This window comes from Nelusetta ayraudi, unplaced genomic scaffold, assembly GCF_046127955.1.
Source record: "Nelusetta ayraudi isolate G7.1 ecotype Tasmania unplaced genomic scaffold, CSIRO-AGI_Nayr_v1 ptg000034l, whole genome shotgun sequence".
Classification (NCBI taxonomy): Eukaryota; Metazoa; Chordata; class Actinopteri; order Tetraodontiformes; family Monacanthidae; genus Nelusetta; species Nelusetta ayraudi.
In genome coordinates this window covers 4,980,573-5,001,505 of record NW_027466084.1, presented here as the reverse complement: position 1 = coordinate 5,001,505, position 20,933 = coordinate 4,980,573, and the positions used below count along the sequence as shown (strand labels likewise).

At 41.7% G+C, this 20,933-nt stretch overlaps 2 protein-coding genes across 3 annotated transcripts; both read right to left on the bottom strand.

Annotated features, from left to right (window-relative positions):
• Positions 1–205: 205 nt before the first annotated feature.
• Positions 206–7,491, bottom strand: epor (erythropoietin receptor). The gene is made up of 8 exons (XM_076032646.1): positions 7,207–7,491; positions 5,401–5,536; positions 4,398–4,564; positions 3,013–3,158; positions 2,737–2,893; positions 2,501–2,588; positions 2,309–2,396; positions 206–1,838 (listed from the first exon to the last, which is right to left on the bottom strand). Exons 1-8 carry the CDS (start codon positions 7,307–7,309, stop codon positions 1,143–1,145), a joined length of 1,581 nt encoding a protein of 526 aa, XP_075888761.1. The 5' UTR covers positions 7,310–7,491; the 3' UTR covers positions 206–1,142.
• Positions 7,492–10,672: 3,181 nt separating this feature from the next.
• Positions 10,673–19,173, bottom strand: rab3db (RAB3D, member RAS oncogene family, b). Of its 2 annotated transcripts, XM_076032649.1 has the most exons (6): positions 19,071–19,173; positions 18,859–18,933; positions 17,414–17,650; positions 13,883–14,001; positions 12,787–12,911; positions 10,673–12,405 (listed from the first exon to the last, which is right to left on the bottom strand). In XM_076032649.1, exons 3-6 carry the CDS (start codon positions 17,648–17,650, stop codon positions 12,218–12,220), a joined length of 669 nt encoding a protein of 222 aa, XP_075888764.1. In that variant the 5' UTR covers positions 18,859–18,933; positions 19,071–19,173; the 3' UTR covers positions 10,673–12,217. The 2 variants fall into 2 exon arrangements, with proteins under 2 accessions (XP_075888764.1, XP_075888763.1); XM_076032648.1 differs by lacking the exon at positions 19,071–19,173 and having other exon boundaries at positions 18,859–19,016.
• Between the last annotated feature and the right edge of the window lie 1,760 nt (positions 19,174–20,933).

Below are 20,933 nucleotides of genomic sequence, written 5' to 3'. Positions count from 1 at the left end.
ATACTATGCCGGACAGACAGGCAGAGCAAGTCTGAGCTGCCAGATAGAAACAGAGGTCTACAGTATAGTCTAGGGGTGGGCCAACTCTTTGACTGGTGGGCCACAATGGATTCTAAAATATGACTGAAGGGCCAGAGCAGGAGCAGATGGGTGGAGTTTTTTGGTGACCCACCTCATAAAAGGAAAAAAAATATGTAATGGCATATGTAGAAAACATGAGCTTTAATGTCAATTGAAAAGGAACCAAGGCAGAGTTCCAAAAAAAAAAAAAATCTTTGAAGCCCCACGGTGTTTAGCTATTTATTAAAATGTCTCTTAAAACGTAGAAAAAATGGATGAAATACAGCTATTTTATGACTTACTGACAATTAATACCATTTCTTCAAGTTTGCGGGCCACATTAAAAAGCTTTATGGGCCGCATATGGCTCCCAGGCTATAGTTTGCCAATGCCTGGTACAGCCCGTCTCTGTTACTCACACAACACACAAGGAAATTCTGCAACAAGAAAACAGATCTGCACTCAGTGATGAGCCGCTTCACCACCGACCAATCAGCTGCTGAACCAGGGGTTACCAACACACATGTGCCCCCCCCCCCCCCCCCCCGCCAAGGACAACATGAGTCACCCCCTGCAGGATACTAGTTCTAAAAACAGCACAACTCCTTGAGCTGCATCTAAAATTCACTTGTATCCAACCTTGAGTCAATGTTGGATTGAGAACTCATTAACGGGATCATTTAGTCTTGACATCGATCAGTAGAATCTATAATAATATATGACATAGAGATAAGTTGAAGATGTAGCTAAAGAGAAGATGAGTTCGCTATTTCAGGCGAGTGTAGTAAAATGGTCGGACCTTCTTGTGACTCAGGACCCGTGAGGTAGCTCTCAGGTCCTGAAAGGTCGGTGGCGCCTGATCGAGAGTCATCAGACGGAGACATCCTCATTGGCGTTGAATCCAGTTGGTTAAATGACACCTCTGGGAGGCGGGACCTTAATCTCTACTATGGCGGAGGTTACGGACTGTCCTGGTTTGTGTTATTACATTGCCAAGACTTTTTCCTCAGTTGTGATTTTTTTTATTTTCATTTATTTTTGTGTATGTGCAAAACTTGACTCCAAAGGCAGGGGGCGCTGCCTTAACAGAAGCCGTTCTCATGTGTTGTTATGTCATTCTTGTAAGTGGCGTTGTTAGCGTATATGATGGATTTGACTGTGTCGTCTATCCTGCTCATGGGACTGTAGTCCATCGACACTCCTGAGTCAGCCGCTGCCATGTAGGTGTAACCAGGACCTTTGGCCATCCAGACATCATTTGGGTACTCAACGCTGGACTGTGACGAGAGGCGGCCTGAGCCAGAGCTCTGCGGCACCGATCCCGTGTCTGAATGGGTGTCGCAGGGAGCTGGATTTTTGGAAGTGAAGAGTGCCAGGTCTTTCGTTGCAACTCCCTCCAAACGTCCCTCCTGGCTGCAGGGGGCAGCACTTAGGGTGACGTAGGCATCCTGGGACTCCAGCAGGGAGGACTGGGAGCAGGGAGCAGGGTTCCGCCTCTTGTCCTGGTGGAGCATGCGCAGACAGTCCATCAGCAGGTCGCTGTGTTGTGCCGAAGGTCTATTTTCCAGAAGCTCCCTTCCATGCGACCCTCTCGTTGCCACGTTGCCGTTGTTGTCCGCTGTCGCCGTTGTGTGGACTCTCTCCACAGACAGGGGCGTAGGAGGCAGCGAGGAGTACAGGTTCAGTTCTGACAAGACCTCAAGAGGAGAAGGATGTTCGTGGGGGCTGAAGACGGCCGGCGTTAGCCACAATCCACCGCTGGTCTGCTCCAACCACTCCTGCTCACAGCAATCACAGTTAAAGAATGGTGGATGATTGAACACCACTCGTACCGATGATTATTATTATTATTATGGATGATGACTCTTGAATTCATTGAAGTTATAAATATATTTCATTGAGTAATGTCATTTTTGTTTTAAAGGTTTCACCAATAGAAGTATGTTCAACTTTTACATAAATCAGACCAAATTGTAAACATTGAACCTTTAAAAAAACATGTAAATTAAAAAGTACCAATATGAATACACAGTGCCTTAAAGAAATATACATTCTGATGCTTTGTTGAAATGCATATTTACAAGGAACGTGACTTTTAAAAACATCAGATCAAAATTTGAATTATTATATGTGTATGAAGAGGTTTAATATTTCATTTTCTTTTTCGAAGGAACAGGTTAGGTCAGTACTTGATGTCAAAATAAAAGCCTTTAGCCTACGCGATAAACTCGTTGAGACTGAGTCTTACCTGAAAGTCTCCGCCATGAACAGTAAAAAGGCCTTTGAACTTGTTATCAGGAATTGGAATAGTGGGCCAAATCTTTTGAACAAGATATCTGAAAAGAGGAGAAATAGTGAGAAAACCCACCCCCAAAATTTCTTCTTCTACTCTTCAGGTAGTCGTAATGAAATTCAGACATCAGCAACCATAATAACTGACCTGCGAATGGACAGGGCCAATTTTAGAAACATTACAAGGAGAACGAAGAAAGTGGAAAGGGCCATGGACACGATGAGGAGGTCGAGCTCTGGGAGGAACAGAATATCATGAATTCTTTTGCATTTGTGTTCAAATGTTGCAATCGGTACATATTTTACATAGTCCAAATAGAGTACTCAACCCTGACACTGGTATTGGTATTGTGGGTCCCTAAGTTAACTCATGTGAGTACCAACCTGCAGGCAGTGTTTCTATAGAAACGGGCTGGCTCCAGCTACTCCAGTAACCGTTGTAGCTGAGACCATCCAGTTTGACTCGCACTCGCACTTTATACATGGTCCCAGGCTGCAGGCCTCTCAGGATCAGCTCCGAAGTGGCTCCAACCACTTCCACCTGCAAGGTCGCCAAACGTGTCCTTGACTTGAATTGAGCTCTTGGCCAAGGCCCGAAGTTAAAGTTGAAGTATTTGACGATTCAAGAGTGAGACTTTAAAAAAAAAAAAATCTTGTTACCTGCCAAAAGTGGCTGTCTGCGGTGGCGTAGCTGACTTCATACATCATGCTGTCATCCATGTACTTGAGAGCAGGCGGTAACCAGGTGACGTTGAGCCGGTCTTGGCCTGGACTGACGGACACATTAGCCGGCGGGTTCAAGAGAACTGCGGTGCAGATGGACATGAAGTAAATTGTTAAGAGAGAAATTTTGGAGGAAAATGTAAAAGGTAGGGTGTAAAAGGTGAACACCTGCAAACGACTGTTTACAGCAAAGAGTTTTTTGTTTTTTCCTTTCTATTACAAGAGTAATATGTACACATTTAAAAAAAAATATATATATATTATTTTTTTTACATACCTATTGGTAGAAGCACTTGGTGAATGTAAAGGGTTTCCCAAATATTACTCTGCTCTCTATACTATTACTACTATTACTCTGTACTCTGTGAAGCACAAACATCCTGATTTCTATGAAGGTACAAAATTGCCACAGTTCATTCATCGCTTTTCATTTCAGAATGTCAAAACTGTCAGAAAAACTTCTTTGTGCTGAGGTTTAAGCGCTGAACCTTTCAGTATTAGTAAAGATATGGTTATAGAACGTGAGGGTTTGATGATTGGAAATAGAACACAAAAACAGCAGGATGGAGACAGGAGATGTTTTGGCAGAACTTTACTGAAGCTCTTCGCCTGTATCAGAACTTCTTATCAACCACACACTTCCCGATCCACCAAGGCACTTGACACCCCATCAACCAATCAAAGGCTAGACTAACCACACCAAGGCAAAAACACAGAAGTAGGTCACCATTCTAGCTTTCATAGGATGCTGGTGTAAACATCCAAACCCACAAATATGCCAAGAACAAGGCACAGCATACCATACACACACACACACACACACACACACACACACACACACACACACACACACACACATACAATTAATTTTGTAAACACTGAAAACAAATATGACTTTCTGTAAATATGATTGTAAAGTATATCTATATATATGTATATACATATATATATACACACACACACACACACACACACACACACACACACACATAAACCAACTTAACCTTACAATCTTTAAACTTTACAATTATATTTAATCACCAAATTTCAATCCACTCTTAAATGCATCACCAATATGAGCAAGAGTTGGGAATACCACGGGGAACGATTGGGAATGGTCATTTTTCTTGCCAAACCAGACGTGTGCCTGGAAGATCGCCTGTTGTTTAAGGGATTATGTAATATGTAGTCAATATGATTCTGAGGGGAGACAATGGCGTTCCAAATTTGCTAACTTAACTTAAACTCATCGTTTTATTTCAAAATACCAGCAAATGTTCTTAGAAAAAAATGTTTCAGTATGTTGAGTAAACACTACTCACAGACGCGGTCAATGAGGAGGGTGCGGTTGTGGATTAGCATTTCCTCCCTGCGAACCTGGATTTCCATATCGACAAACATCTGGGTTTTGTTCAGGTGGCAGACAAACAGCACCTTGCCATCGTCCCCAGGGACGACTCTCAGCGGGCACCTGCTGCTGTTCTCATTCCTGTTTGGAGCAGAATGTCAGGGCTTTAACCTATCAGCTCTGCAGCACACTGGGCCACACCGCCTCCCGCCCCATTCACCCACATGCTCCCAACGATCAGTGGGAGGCCGTCAAGACCAGGAAGGACTTCTTCGTCTCAGATGGTCCAAACAAACTCAGAGAAGTACATTTTTTAAAAGTTTTTCTCCACAGTCTGTTTTCTTCATGTCGTATGATATCCACATGGTGGCGCTGTTTCCATTGTTGTGTATTACGGTTGAGTTTTTATCCAATCATATTTGCCATAACATTGCAGACTGCTGTTCTGAGTCAGTTAACGCACCACTGTCAGCTGTGATATGAACCAATCATATCTCGAGAGTGCGAGGTCGAGACCTTACGCTGAACTGTGATTGGATAAGCACTCGTGAGAGCCAGACAGACTTAACCAACCCTGGAGCTCCAACGGCTGAAGGAGGAGTTGAAGGTACATTTCTCAGTCATCTGCAATTTATAATGTTAATAATGCCGCGAGGTATTGTTAAATACTCTCAAAAACAAATGCAAATAATCTGTTCACTTTCATTTTCAATGAATTCGTTAGTTGAGTTGTTGTCTCGTTCTTGTTTTATATAAAATAGCAACAGTGCCCAGTTTTCTGGACAAACTTCTTGAAGCTCTCATGGCTTTACTTTTGCTGGACTTCTGCTGTGTTGACTGATGTCTTAAAATCTCGATTCATTTATTTTGAGTGTTGACAGTACTTATGGTATTATGAGGAGTATTCATTGAGGTGGGACTGAGGACGACGTCACTGAAGGCCTTGACGTGAGGCCACTGCTCACGATGAAACTCACGTGTAGGTGTAGGTGAAGGAGTATTGATCCACAGAGCCAGCCCGCTCTTCATCCTCCAACCAGAAGCATGTGAAGTCCTTCCGGCCTTGAGCAAAGCATTTCGGGTTTTCTGGCTCCTGCTGAAGCATCAGGGACACTGGAGAGGTGACAGTAATCGCAGTGTGATACCAGCAAACAATGGTGTGTGCTTTTACTGTGGCATAAAAAGCAAAATGTCCATCCATCCATCCATCCAGTTCATTACAGGGCAACCACTCACTCACTCACTCTCTCTCTTTCTCTCTCTCTCTCTCTCACACACACACACACACACACACACACACACGACACAGTAAAACCCGCTAAATCATTGTAACGTCCTCTTTCTTTGTAAAATCCCTTGCATGAAGCCTTGCTGCTCTCGTGCAATACTGAGCTTCCTCGGGCCTCCGCAATACTTTTCTAAGTTCAATAAAAGTTATTTTAAAAACATTGGATTTTCGAGTTCCCAATTGGCCTGTCACGCATGTTTTTAGACTGTGGGAGGAACCTGGTGGAGAACCTGGAGCAGACGTAGAGAACCCTGGCAAGACACAGGTGCTGTGTCTCAATTCAGGGTCTGCACCCTTCGAGCGGAGTGTCCTCCGTCTGAAGGAAGCGTTCTTCGAGTACCCAGCCTAGAAGGACGGACCAAACCCCGCCTCCCCGGTGACCACCCGGGACGGTCTAGCCTTTGGCGTATTTCCTGGTTGCGTGACGGCCGTTCCCTCCGGCTGGCCAACCCCGGAAGTGACATTATTATAGTATCAAGCTAACCATTGGTTAGCCATCTAACGATGCCGTTGGATGATCAAATAAATAAACTCTTACGTTAAAAACTGGATACTTTATGTGAAATTTGAATACTTAAAATTATACGTGTCTTTACCAGTACATGCCGCTAATTTCAGCTGACTTCCCAAGATCTCACGATGCCTTGCAGCAGCATGCAAAGCATCATGGGATACACAGGTACGCGAAGGATAGTAGCGGTGCAGCCTTGGAAATCGGATAAGATGAGGATGCAGTCCGAGTACGCATTTTGAGCGTCCTAAGGACCCTTGGGAATTGGGACAAGCCTTCGCGCAGTGCTATGACGCAACTTCCTTTCAAAATGCGTACTTCAAGGATGCGGACCCTGAATTGAGACACAGCAAGGGCTACTATCCTTCGCGTACTTATGTAACCGGGTTAACCCTATGAAATTAGCGGCATGTACTGGTAAAGACACAACATATAAATTTAAGTATTGAAATTTCACATAAAATATGCAGTTTTAACATCGGGTTTTTATTTATTTGAATATCGAACGACATCGTTAGATGGCGAACCAATGGTTAGCTTGATGCTATAAAAACGTTACTTTCAGGGTTGGCCAGCCGGAGGGAACGGCGGTGACGAAACGAGGAAATACGCCGAAGGCTAGACCGTCCCGTGTGGTTACCGGGGAGGCGAGGTTTGGTCCGTCCGTCTATCTAGGCCAGGTCCTCGAAGGACGCTTCCTTCAGACAGAGGACGCTCGTTTCGAAGGGTGCAGACCCTGAATTGAGACACAGCCAGGGAGAACATGCATACTAGCACAGGGATAGGTCCCAGGAGACACCGATGGGCATCAAACCCACAACCTTCTTGCTGTGAGTGTCGACAACGCTGACCACCGTGTCACCCCAAAAAGCAAAATGTATGGAATGAAAAAATACCTTGTCAGTAAATTAAAACCAAAAACCAACTTTTTAACCGTATCCTCCTTATTTTCCGTGCACACGGCTTCAAACGTCATTGTCTCACCCTTTCTTTGGAAATCTTGGGCTCCCTGCGTCAAGGTCGGTCTTGTCAGAGCGGCGGCCAGCACGTGAAGAGCCACCAGATAGTTGAGAAAATTGTATATCATCCTCTCGCCTCCGTTTGTAAACGTAAAGGTTTTGGCCTTCCGTCGTCCACACACATAATAACTGGATAATAACTGGAGAACAGGTTACCCTCCAAACGTGTCTGTTGCAACTCGAGTGAGGGGAGGTTGTTTTGTTGGTTTAGATACCAGAAGCAAACCAAACGGTGCTGCGTGCCTGTTGGAGAGCGATAAGCCCAGTGGTGGAGTATGGGGTGGGGGGGGGGTCTTGTAGCCCGGTTCTACCTCTCACTGTAAAATTTTCACTGGGCAGAGGTGGTGAAAGTATTCATGTTCTGTACTTGAACAGCTATTTGCCAAAAAAAAGACTCCCCGATACAAATAAGTACATGAATATAAGTAAAAGGTAAAAACAATTGATCAGTTAGCCATTATTGGATGTTTCCAATAACAGTTTTAATAACATTAACCAATATCATTTTCCCTGTACAAAAACTTTGACCCCAAAGCCGAAGAACTCTAAAATAATCTCCTGTCTCTAAAATATCATCCACTTGTACATTGAGCTACACTAGAGCAGAGCGGAGTTCAAATAGACAGTTAAGTTTTGGACATGTACAGAAAAAAAACACAAGAATTTGTATCTTTTAAAGTAGAAGTACAGATACCTGAAAAATCAACTTAAGTACAGTGACAAAGTATTTGTACTTTGTTCCTTCCCACCTCTGCCGATGTGATAGGAATCATACCCTCACTGATAAAAGGCGACATGCAAAGCATAAAAGCGCATAAATGTAGGCATAGGCTTGGCTTGATGGGTGTGCGGTGAAAAACAAAAGCAACAGGAGGGTGGGTGAGGGGGGGGGTGTTCTGGGGGGTTATCTAGGAAGTGCAGTCAAGTGTTTCATCACTGAAGCATCGTTATCAAAGGCCCAGATGTCCAATGCCCAGTGGTGGTGGTGGTGGTGGTGGGGGGGGGGCTGGGGTTGGGGGTTTAATAAGTGCTTGAAAAGTGTGTGAAAATTGGAAAATTGTTCAGACTGATAGTGAACTTTCTTTTTACTTAACGTTTATATATGAACACAAACACTCAGAAACACTCATTCATCCATACACATCCATACACTTAGCAGTTCTCACTTGTCTTCAAACGTCACAGGGCCACAAAGCCAGTCAGATCAGTAAACAGCATAGTGGTGACAGAGACAGTTTTTTGCAAAAAAAAACAACAAAAAACTGCTGCAACTGTATTCCAAGGGGAATGGTACCTCAGTGGTTTAGAGGAACTGGAGGAAATCTGTGATGAGTGTCAGAAATGGCAAAGCTTGTCTCTCTTGCTCTTCTTCTTCAGAGGAAGGAAGGAAGGAGGATATGTGGCAAGCTGTTGCACATTAGATTGCACTATCCACACTTGTCAGTTTGTTTCTGATTTGGAATATTTTTATTGTGAATATTATACTGCACAGTTTCACTATTATTATTATTATTATTATTATTATTATTATTATTATTATTATTATTACATAGAAACAAACTAACAAATAGAAACAAACTCAGCAGAATCTCTTGGATGATGGGGTGTCTCTCTCTGGAGATCATACAAATACCTTGCAGCAAGAGCAGGCCAGCCACACAAAGATTTCCGTACCACACTCAGGAAACATAGCTTGCGGGCTGCTCCCCGAATCGCCGCATGAGCTGGTCGTGTGTGAACTTGACGAAGGTGTCGTACTGTTCTGCTGCCATCGCCATTGCTGCTGCTACCCTGTCGCTGCTGCTACCCTGTCGCTGCTACCCTGCTGCTGCTGCCTCGCTGCTGCTACCCTGTCGCTGCTGCTACCCTGCTGCTGCTGCCTCGCTGCTGCTACCCTGTCGCTGCTGCTACCCTGTCGCTGCTACCTCGCTGCTGCTACCCTGTCGCTGCTGCCTCGCTGCTGCTACCCTGTCGCTGCTGCCTCGCTGCTATCTCACACTGCTTCACGCCACGTGCTGCTGAAACTCCTGTGCTTTCTGTACAAAGTCCTGTGCTTGTGTGCTGCATCCACCACTGCCTGGCCCACACGGTGCCCAAGTGGTCGTTGCAACACTGTGGACGGTATTTAAGTAGGGCCTATTAATGTGTGTGTGTGTGTGTGTGTGTGTGTGTGTGTGTGTGTGTGTGTCCGTGTGCGAGAGTGTGATTTATTTTATTTGTCATTTGCTCTTTTCCATTGTACTGATTTTTGTTTTTTTAAAGACTGGTTTTATTTGCAGCACAATTTTATAAATAAAATTTGTATCTTTTGTATCATTTGAGAACCACGTCTCGTGTCCGTTACTGAGTAACAAACGTGTGTGCCTTATTAGTTTTATTTAATCCCTGGGTGAAATTCCCACGGTGGCATTGTCGGTCCCCCCCTTGCCTTGTTCTTGTTAGCCCACTTTATCATCAGTTGTATTCCTTTCAGTTCCCCCCTTCACGCGTCACAATCATTTATTTATTCATTTTTACAAATTCTCTCTATTTTTTTTGTCATTCCTTGTGGTGCACATCACGTTGTGTTCTGCCACACCAACATTTTCTTGCCATGTAATGGGACACGCGACAAATAAAATCTTTTGAATGTTTGAATTTTATACCATGAAATAGTGAGAAGAATATAATTATCCAATCTGGTGTAAGCTGACATATTTATGAATCATTGTCCCTGTCATTGAATTTTACTTAAAAAAACAAACAAACAAACAAAACAAAACAAAACAAACTGTTTAGATGTTATTGTGTTTTAACCCTTTGGGGGCCATGGTCGCAAAATTGCGACAAGCGTCATTGCTGAATTAAACAGGCCACAGCGGCAAATACGGTGCTGAAAGTAGTTTCCACTTTACACCAGGAGGGGGCAGACACCTGTGGCTTCAATCTGAGCAGCATTTGTGGGGATGTTTATATTCAGATTTCGGTGCATGAAGAGAGAGAAAGCCCGCCTCAGTCGAGGAGACGAGGAAGTGCTTGTAGTGGGAGCGGAGAGAGAGACAGCGAATTTATCCGAGAACACATCGCCGAGAGGTTTGTTCGTTGACGAAGTACTTCGTCAAGTAATGGCTGACTCAGATTCCGAAGAGGAATATTCGCACTCTGACGATGATGTTCAGTCGTCCCGTGAGAGCGAAGTCTGTCACTCTCTCTATCTATGTCGTTATTTTTGATATTATAACGTAACATGTTGTTTGCGTCAGGTGGATATATAGGTCAGGTGAAATTGCAGCGACGCAGGTGGGAGACACTAAAGAAGCAGTGGTTACAAACAGTTTTTTGTTTTTTGTTTTTTGTCCACTTTATTTAAGTTCCTGTGTTGCCATTGTGGTGGATTCGTCAGGCTGCAGCAGTGGAGTGCGGATGCTGAAGGAATCCTCGTTGACACCGACTTGATTGTATAAAGCAGGTTTATTACAAAGAAGTCAGGTATCAAGCAGGCGCCTGAGGAGGTTGTGTGTCCAGATGCGCACAAACTCTCACAATCGCCCAACCTCATCAAAACAGTTCGAACATCACCTTCTTATACACACAGGTCTCATTATGCACAGTTCCTTATGAGGAGGACAAAGAGATAAATGTGAAACAGGAGACGAAGGGATGGGAAAGTTACAGAACAGAGTTGGAATTGTTGTCTAAACACTCTTCCGAGGCACTTGAGATGAAACCATCCTGGGGAGTAGGACCAAAGCTTCAGACACCACACCATAAAATATTTTCTTTTTGTTTTCCTTTGAATGTACTTATCATTTAGAAAGCTTTTTGGAACAGATTTAAACAAAAGAATAACATTTATTTCGGCTTTTGTTTATTTTATTTATTTATTTATTTTTACAAGTAAAAGCAAACATCAGAGGAGATGGGTGAGTCCAACATGACGATACAGGAGCTCAGATTTTACCCAGTGAAATTCCGTTAGCACTTCAGAATGTCCGTTGGACAATTTCGAGGACTGCTGCATCAACTGGCTCAACGGTTGCAGAGGATGACAACATAACTGACGTTTTGATGTGACGTCATCGACCATCCAACATCATTTTGATTGGTCCAGGTGTCCAGCGTTCGCCTTTCCGCCTCGGAAAATTCGACAAAAGAGTTTTAAAAAAAAATAACCGTTGCGAACATTCGCTGCTGGTGTGTACAGTTGAATTGACTTCAATAGGTTTTTTAAAAAAAACACACATTTTTCTCTTGGCGAATCCGCTCCCGGTGTGTAAGGACCTTTACAGTTACAGAATGTGTCATGATGACTTTAAAAGTACTTGAGTACTTTATGACTTCTGCCTGATTGCATAACTGGCATCCAAACAGAGTTCCATGGACGAGAAAGTCATTAATATTCACTAATTATACTTACCTATTTAATGTGTTTATACTTTATACTAACTAAAGTTTGGTGACATAAATAACAAATATAGGCTGAGTATTAGAGTGCTTGTACTTACAGTTATCTTACCCAACACCCCCCATCCACATAGAAAAATAATCTGAGCATCAGCATCAGTAGATTTCTGCTGGTAGTACTTCAAACCTTTTGAAAAGCAGTAGTCAAAAGGGGAAGGTATGGTGGCTTTGACTGAATTTAACTGAATGATGAAGTACATAGTCTCCCACCATCTGATGAAGATCTTGTGAGGTAATGCAGACTTGGCCAGTGATGGTGGAAAGAAAGAACGGACACTTTTATCTGTCCATGGTCGAGGCAAACAATACAGTAAAACAATCTTTATTAGTGTGTACAACTGCATCCGCGTTGAAGGACACGATATAGAACGTTCTCTCTGATTGTATAAAGCGCTTTGAGACGCCTTTGGTTGTGATTTAGCGCTGTACAAATAAAGTTGTATTATTTCATTATCATCATTATTATTATTATTATTATTATTATTATTATTATTATTATTATTATTATTATTATTATATAAAAATCAGATAACTTAGCAAGCACAACCTCCGTGACTCTCCGACGGTGGATTTCTGAGAACTTGCTTCCCATCGTTGGAGTGAAGGTTCATGTCTCCCTCCATGCTCTCACTCATCTTCTCACAGATGACGTCCACCAGTTGCTCAAACACTTGCTTTACGTTAATGTTGTCCTTGGCACTGGCCTCAAAGAACTGGAAACCTAAAAACATACATAGGACCAGGTTGGTGTTTTCACCTTATGGAGTGTCTGTGAAGGTTCTCAGTCATCCAGGTCATCATAATGTTGAAGAGTTCAGTTGAGTTGGGGCGTCTGGACTGGTTCTTGCAATCTTGAAGACGTTTCGCTTCTCATCTGAAAGCCTTCTTCAGTTCTTAAGTTCTGAACTGAAGTGGCCTTCGTGATGAGAGGCAAAACGTATTCAATATTGCAAAAACCAGTCCAGTTTACCCAACTTTACTTTATGGATTCTGAACAAGTGCTTGGTATGACACATACTGTACATACACAGATACACAGATGACAGATATACATCAGTCTGCAGAGGCTTAAACGTTGAAGCTTATCTTTAGAAAATTGTACCTAGGTCCTCCGCTAGCCGCTGGCCATCTTCCGTGGGTACGAGCCTGTCATCCTCAAGGTCACACTTGTTTCCAACCAGAATCACCTGAGCATTGTCCCATGAATAGGTCTTGATTTGTGTTGCCCTGTAGAACATAACATGTCTTACATCCTGCGAAGCAACTGACTGTGATCATGTTTTCACATTTGTATTTCTCACCTTTTACTAGAAGTGTGACTGTTCTCACAGCTGTACATATTTACTTACTTACTTTATCTACTTTACTTACATATGAGTTATCATTTCACTGGCCCTTTCATCACAGCATTGTTTTCTTCCAGGTATTATTTCTTAAAAGTTCAGTGTGCAATAATTGGAGATTTGGAAGACGTAACAGCAACATCAAGTGGTTACATTTTACATTGCAGTGTCTTTAACTCTCCCTCCCCCTCCTGAGTTAGTCAGTGAATTACAGTGGCCTGGGTACCCAAACCTGGAGACCTCGTCCACCTTCTTCTTCGTTAGTTTATTTGAGGACGCCAGCGTTCACCCTTAATACTAAACGCCCTGTCAGGCAACTGGATTGTCCACGCCAGGCTTCCTTAGAAATATGATGGTTCAAGATGGCAGCTAACTGGGAGAAAGACCCTTATTGATCAATGGACATTCTTAAACATATATAAGAACCACTCTAAGGGTAGGAAAACAAAATGACTTTTATTGTCCTGCCAGTATACACTTTTTTTTAATTCTATATTGTTATTATGAACAGTAAATTTTGCTTTTACTCATCTAAAAATCATAAATCAAGCCAAATATTACACACTGGACCTTCAATGTATTTTCTTCGCTCAGCAATATGTTAACCTGCATCTTCTACTTATAAGGGATACTGTGCTCTTCACTCAGAATCTGCATGGTCAAAACCAGAGCAACACATAACAGAATTTTTTTTTTTTTTTTTGGTAGATCATAAACAACCCCAACGCCTGGTTTCTCATGTTGTCTCTAATGTGATTTTCTCTTTGTTAGTCTGGCACAAACCGCAACACAACCAAAACAAAAATGATTCATTCATCATACGAGCGTCTAGCAAATATTCAGCAGCACCATTACCAGTCTTGAACTGCCTTGAAGGAATCCTGGTTGGAGATGTCGTAGATGAGCAAGAAGCCCATGGCTCCTCTGTAGTAGGCGGTGGTGATGGTGCGGTATCGCTCCTGTCCGGCTGTGTCCTTCACACAGACACACAACACACAGAGAAAGGGAGGGAGGGAGAGAGCAGTTCATTAATAGGTTATTCATTAATACCTATTTGTTTAAATTAGAATAGAATAGAAAAGAAAATAATCTCAAATCAAATCAAACTTTATTTGTATAGCATGTTTCATATTTAACAATGCAACCAAAGGTGCTTGACAAAAAAATTAAAGTAAAATAAAAATAATAAAAAAAAACAACATTCAACTGAAGTGCAGCAGTCAATTAAAATCCTCCCCCTCCTACCAAACGCACTCAGGTAAACGCCCACTTACTGCTTTGAGTGGGTGTTTTTGCCCTTTTATGACAGGGCACTGAGGAACCATAATCGGAAAAAGCCATCGGGGGGGGGGATCATCCACACTGAGAGGAATCCCCAGGGTGATGACACCCCACCCAGTGTGGATTATTTAGATAATTAGAGCACACCCTCCGGTCCCCTTTGCTGAAAAGAGGTACCAGCACCCCGGTCTGCCAATCCAAAGGCACCGTCCCCGACCTTCAAGCGACGTTACAGATCTTTCAAAAGACTTTACCATCTGATTTGCAAGTGCAACTACCTGACACTAAGGGGAGTAAAAATTCTGACCTACAAAGTGGCGTCATTACATCATTTCAATCTTTAGCGATATAGGTGAAACTTGGAGATACCTCTAACTGATGGTCCAATGGCTACTCTCATCATTCATTTCATTCAGTTGCTCCTGCCACACGAGTAAAAGGAGGAGCCCTCTTGGTCACCACACCCTTTGAAAAACAATGCTACAATACGACTGGAGTATTCTTTTCATTATGTCACTGACAGACGCTGATAGGGAACTTCCTCTGTTTCCTGAGGTTAGGGAAATGACAGCTCTCTGTTATTTCCTTTAATCAGCAGCACTACTATTTGTAAGGTCCAAAATCTTCTGTGTCTTAAAAACCTTGAGGACACACTACGGCAATGCCTTGTGGATCATCTTTCACTTGAAGAATATCACCCAGAGATCACTTAATGATTCTTGAGCATGTTCCTGCTAACCACTCCCTCAATCAACTGCACAGCACAAATGTTACATTCTTTAGAAATGAATATCCTGTGAACTGGACCTTGGGTTTGTTAATAATAAGTCTGTTTCTATTTCTAATAATCACTTGCACAATGCATTTTCTATTTGTGTGTGTGTGTGTGTGTGTGTGTGTGTGTGCGTGCGTGCGTGCGTGCGTGCGTGCGTGCGTGCGTGCGTGCGTGCGTGCGTGCGTGCGTGCGTATTTCCATGTGTATTTTGGTGTGGGTCGATGTCCTGCTGATTCATCACCATTGCGACAACCATTTGTGTACAGTGGAATATGCGTCATTTGTTTAATGAATTGTCTGTTTGAACAACCCTAACAATGCAAACCATTTGTATTTTCTCCATAGAGTAGTCCCATAGAGGGACATGCTTACTCTAATATTAGTTTAAAAGTTAAAGCGAGCGAAATGCTATAAATGCTATAAATCAAATGTATGCAGTGAATGTAAAAAAAAAACAGACATATTTTACATACATACAGATGATTTAAACGAATCTGACGAATCAGCTGAATGAATTTTAATTTGAATAACTAAATCGTTACCTGGTAATAAGCTACTTTTGAAGCAACATCAGATGTATCATACGATCCTTACACCGGTTATCTGGCCGTTCATCTTGACTATTGTTCTTCCTGTCTTTGTAAGCAACAGCAAATTTTGAGGCACTGAAAACCACCAATCAGAGGAAAAAATATAATATATAGTTCAAAACAAGTATTGTGTTTGTAATAAGCACTGAATTACCTATAAACAATGATAATAATAAAAAAAAGTATTGTAACAAGTGATTTTATAATATATATAATGCTCTTTTCGTGGCTTCCAGATTGTGTTTCCAGACTTAAAACTGAAACAAGCTATTGTTGATATATTGTATTATCTATTGACATTTTCAGCAGCAGCAGCAGCAGCAGCATTATTCTCCAATTCAAATACGTCAATCTCTAAAGCATAGACATAAAAACCATGCATTACATAAAACAACAGCTCTCATAACACAAGATAAAAGTGGATAAAGACAAAGATAAAGGAAGCATATTCAGATGGGTAAGCAGCTACAGACATGAATAAAATCTGCCTACAGGTTTAGTGTGGACCAAGGAGACAGAGAGAAAACATGGTGTCATGTAAATTTAAGACTTATTATTGTATGTTGTTATTATTATTGTCCATGCATAAATTATGCCTGGACAAGGTGCTCCGCAGTTACTGCCATGGGAATCTTCAACGACCTACTTCCAACGTGAGGTTCCCTGCCTGCTTGCTTTGTTGCTTGGGACCCAAGGACTACGGCCTGAGGGTGAAGATCATTTCTTCTGAAAACTTAATTTGCATCTTGAGGGCAATGCTCACGTCCAGTTAACAGTTGTTCCCAGAATCCCTGAGCCAACTGATGTCCTACTGGAACAACTTTAATACAAGCTGCCATGCAGGACCCCTTTGTCCTCATGTTTGCATCTCCTCCTCCAGACATGAGATGAGCATGGTTTGACTGATAAGATGACGAGATGACAAGATGACAAGATGTCCCCAAAATGGGGATGCCGGTGTGTCCAAGCTGTCCAGTGAAACCAGGAGTTGGGCAGCATGTTACCATGTCAAATTAAGTTAGCATTCTTACCAGTGAAAGGTTTTTACTATGATTTAGAGCTGGTCCTTCCAATCCCCTGCCTCGTTGTGACCGTAATAAATCAGTGTGTGCCTTATTTTGTATTACTAAAACGAGAATTCAGCCCAGCCAAGATGTTGCGTGCGTTCCCACAAGACATAATGATGAGAAGAATAATTAAAAATCCCAAATATCATTTATTTTTATTTTTATCGCAATATGAAAAGACATTTAAATGGAATAATTAATCAAATTTTAGAAGAAAAAAAATAGAAAAGTTAACTTTGAAAGCCTCCTATAATAGCTGAAGGACATTCAGACAGTAAGTGCACTTTAGGCACCCAATGACTTTTTTTTTTCTTCTCAAAATTGATGAACAGATAAATTATCCATCCATTTTCAATGCCCACTTCTTCCTGCACTCAGGGTTGCGGGGGTCTGCTAGAGCCTATCCCAGCTGTTGTAAGGTGGAGATAGGATGACAGTTGCAGAGCCACAGAAAGACAACAATCCTTCGCACTCACAAACACACCTATGGTGAATTTAGAGTTCCCAATTCACCTCACATGTATGTTTTCAGACTGTGGGAGGAGGTCGGAGAACCCAGAGAGAACCCTCGCAGACACAGAGAGAACATGCAAACAACACACAGAAATGTCCTAGTGGTCACAACAATTGTTTATAATTTAATTACATATATTCCAATCTTTAAATAACTTACCCATATCTGCAACTTGATTCTCTTGTTATTCTGGAAGACAGTCTTGACCTTAAAGTCAATGCCCACAGTGCTGACGAAGGCAGAGGTAAAGGAGTCATCAGCGTAGCGGAACAGAAAGGACGTTTTCCCCACGCTGCTGTTGCCTATGATAAGCAGCTTGAACATGTAGTCAAAGTTCTGGTCAGCTGCATCCTTGTGTGAGGGCTGCTGCTGGAGTCGCGACTCATTTGATGCCATCTACAGAAAAGAAGAAGAAGAAAAAAAAAAAAACGTTGCACGAGTCAACCAAATAATAATTCTCGCTTTAGAAATACTTTTTCAGAGTCTCGTACTAAAACAGCATTTGGCATATGACATAAATATTGACATATTTTACAACTTAAGTGCCTTTGGTGTGCTTCTTGTGTGTGTGTGTGTGTGTGTGTGTGTGTGTGTGTGTGTGTGTGTGTGTGTGTGTGTGTGGAGGAGCCGGGGAATGATCAACCCTAGGCTGCGTCGCCGGAGGGAGGGCATATACGATGTTGAAAGACCCGAAACGTCCGCTGAACTCAGGAACAAGACGATATGTCCCAGTGCATCTTATAAATGGGCGTATATATATGGTTGTTCTACATTGTTGCCACTGCTATTGTATGAATATGAGAACTTTTAAATTTCACTGCGCCTCCTACGCGCATGTGACCAATAAAGTTCTCGAATCTTGAAATTCAAAACAGCATTTCTTCTTCTTCTTCTTCTTCTTCTTCTTCTTCTTCTTCTTCTTCTTCTTCTTCTTCTGAGCTTTCCCATCAACCGCTTCTTAGCCTGCTGTTAAACCCAGTCACATGTCCTCAGTGTTTACCCTGCAGCTCGAGGCAGGTTCTCCTACTGCTGTCTCAGTTTGTCGAGACACTTGTCGCAGTTGTTCTCTTTCCGAACTCATGTCTTTCACATACATCATTATCATGTGGTTTACTTGTGAAGAGTTTCTAATGAATAGTATCCCTTTATCCTCCCACAGTTTCATTGTGCCGTACGGGATTGCGTGGGCTTAGAGCCACACAATCGAACGGGATGTTCGTGAAATGTTCAAATCATAAAAGTGTCAGCGTTGTTTGCCGAGCAGGAACACAGCAGCCTGCCGGAACATTTCACAGTATTGAGCAACAGCACATGGGTGGACGGGTGTTGGGTGTTTATTATCTTTCAACTGTCTGCGCCGCATCAGTGTGACAAATAAATTAAACCAAACGTAATATAATATTAACGTCAGTAAGGGCGAGGGGAGAGAAACCGCTTAAACAAATAATAATAACAATAATAATAATAATAATAATAATAATAATAATAATAATAATAATAATAATAATAGGAGAGTATGGAGGCTTGTGGAAGGCAGCACGATTCGTATTAGAACAAACGAACAAAAAGAAAACAAGCAAGAGGAAGAGAGAAAAAAAACGTACATTCTTGCGGAAGAGGGCAGGTTTTCCACTTGCTCTTTCGGACTTCAGAGAGATGCAGAGTCAAAGTGACGCCGACTGAACGTAGAGCGGAAAAAATAAAATGTGTTTATTCCCGATTAAAACAAACAAACAAAACAAAAACAACGTTTTGTGACTTGAGGCTGGTTGACACCGACCGACCGAGCGACCGACCGGTCTGCTTTTCCGTGTACCTGGAACCGAGGAAGCAGCTGGAGGATCGGCTTCGAGTCAATCTACTCTAGGGAAGGCTGGCCACTGCGCAGGCGCACAGCGCCGCGCTGCTTCCCCAAATGTACACGCCCTCATACACAGGTCAGCCCAACCGTGTATTTTTTTTATTTTATTTATTATTGTGGAACATTTCTTTTGTGTTTTGATCATTTAGCTTCCTCAAATGTTCTTTCTATGTTATTTTATGTTAGGGAATTGTTTAATAGCAGTTTGGAAGCCTTGTCAAATCTGCATATTTGAAATAAAAATAAATAAAATAAAATAAAATAACAATAATAATAATAATAATAATAATAATAATAATAATAATAATAATAATAATTATTATTATTATTATTATTATTATTATTATTATTATTATTATTATTATTGTTCAAATGCATCACAACTTCAATCTACCAGTTTCCCATGACTTTTAGCTTCCTCATTCCCCACGGTGAATGAGGGGAATGAGGAAATTTCACACAGGACGCTCACGGGGAAACAAATATGAGGCAGCAGCAACTTCCGGATGACGGTGAACAGGAAAAGCAGGTGAGTGACCTTTCAGTCCAACTCTCCACCTCATACGTCCCAAAAAACAAAGTTTTCATGTTTTTTTTTCTTAGATGTATATACAGTAATGATATAGCAACTGACAAAATGAAAAGATGTTCCTCTGTCTGTATGCAGCAGCGAGGGCAATCCTCTGCTTTCACAGCTGGTCTCCTCCCTAAATCATGAGGTCCTGTATCAAACTTTTCCCTTCCACCCTCAGACACTTTGTCTCCATACAGAACAGTTGGACTCAAATACAATCAACACAATCAAGGTCTTGAGAAGATATGAAAGACTATAAAGAGTGTTGGAATGTAAGAAACGTTAAAAACAGGTTTATTCTGAACTTTATATAATGAATTACAAACACACATTTCACTGGGATTAACAAGAAAAAAGAGCATACAGAAATATCACCCCCTGCTGTCAATACAAGAAAAATATGTGCACCTATTTGGCTAATTTAACAAACACTTTACTCCCCTGAAAGTAGAAAACGGCTGCGCGGTTCACTGAAGGAGAAACACAGAGGATCATATCAATCAGATTATGTGTTCAGAGAATTTGATCACTGAGTAATTCAGTTCCCAGCTGTCTCCAACAATGGCCGGAACCTTCAGTGAAAAAAAAAGAATCTTTGAATTTTAAAGATTTCCTCACAGAATATAGACAATTATTGCTTCTTCTTCTTCTTTTTTTATTAATATTATTATTTGTCAGCTGTTTATATGTTTGTGTTTAAAATGATTAAGCCATTTGTATCACATTCGCTATAGGTAACTACTTTTTTGTGTCTAATCTTGAAATTGTTAACAAAAAAGGGGATTTTGTTAAAGATCTCAGTTCACAAAGAAAGAAAAAAAATCTGGCTATTTTTTATTTTTTTGCTAGTTCAGAATGCACAGGGTTACATTTTTCCAACTGACCTCCAACTGGGCATTATTCCTCCACCTAATGTTCTTTATTTCATGCTCTGATTTTTTTCTTTTTTTTTTTTTTCTTCTTGCCCTGGTTTGCACTTGGCATTTGTCGTACTGGCAATGTCAGTCTCTGCCCACATTTCCTTCAAAGTTCAACAAAATTGTTTAAAGTCTTGAATGTAAAACAGATCTCGGTCTGAACTGGGAACTGTTTAAGGAAACCATTCAGTTGAGTCGTTCAAAGTAATTGTTTTTTTTTTTCTTTTTTGTTTGTTTGAATCAGATCCTTGTGAATTCTATCACAATCCGCAGCCGTCCTGTTCCGCCACAAAGCGCCGTCGCGAGGCGGAGACCGCTTCCAATCGG

Bases quoted from the DNA above. Each gene is read 5' to 3' on its own strand.
- epor (XM_076032646.1), bottom strand. From the start codon at position 7,309: ATGATATACAATTTTCTCAACTATCTGGTGGCTCTTCACGTGCTGGCC. The intron at 2,589-2,736 runs GTTGGTACTCAC...TGTTCCTCCCAG, and splicing joins TATAGAAACACTGCCTGCAG to AGCTCGACCTCCTCATCGTG. The intron at 2,397-2,500 runs GTCAGTTATTAT...TCCTCTTTTCAG, and splicing joins TTGGCCCTGTCCATTCGCAG to ATATCTTGTTCAAAAGATTT.
- rab3db (XM_076032649.1), bottom strand. From the start codon at position 17,650: ATGGCATCAAATGAGTCGCGACTCCAGCAGCAGCCCTCACACAAGGAT. The intron at 14,002-17,413 runs GTAAGTTATTTA...GTCTGTGTGAAG, and splicing joins GAATCAAGTTGCAGATATGG to GACACAGCCGGACAGGAGCG. The intron at 12,406-12,786 runs GTACAATTTTCT...GTATGTTTTTAG, and splicing joins GCGGCTAGCGGAGGACCTAG to GTTTCCAGTTCTTTGAGGCC.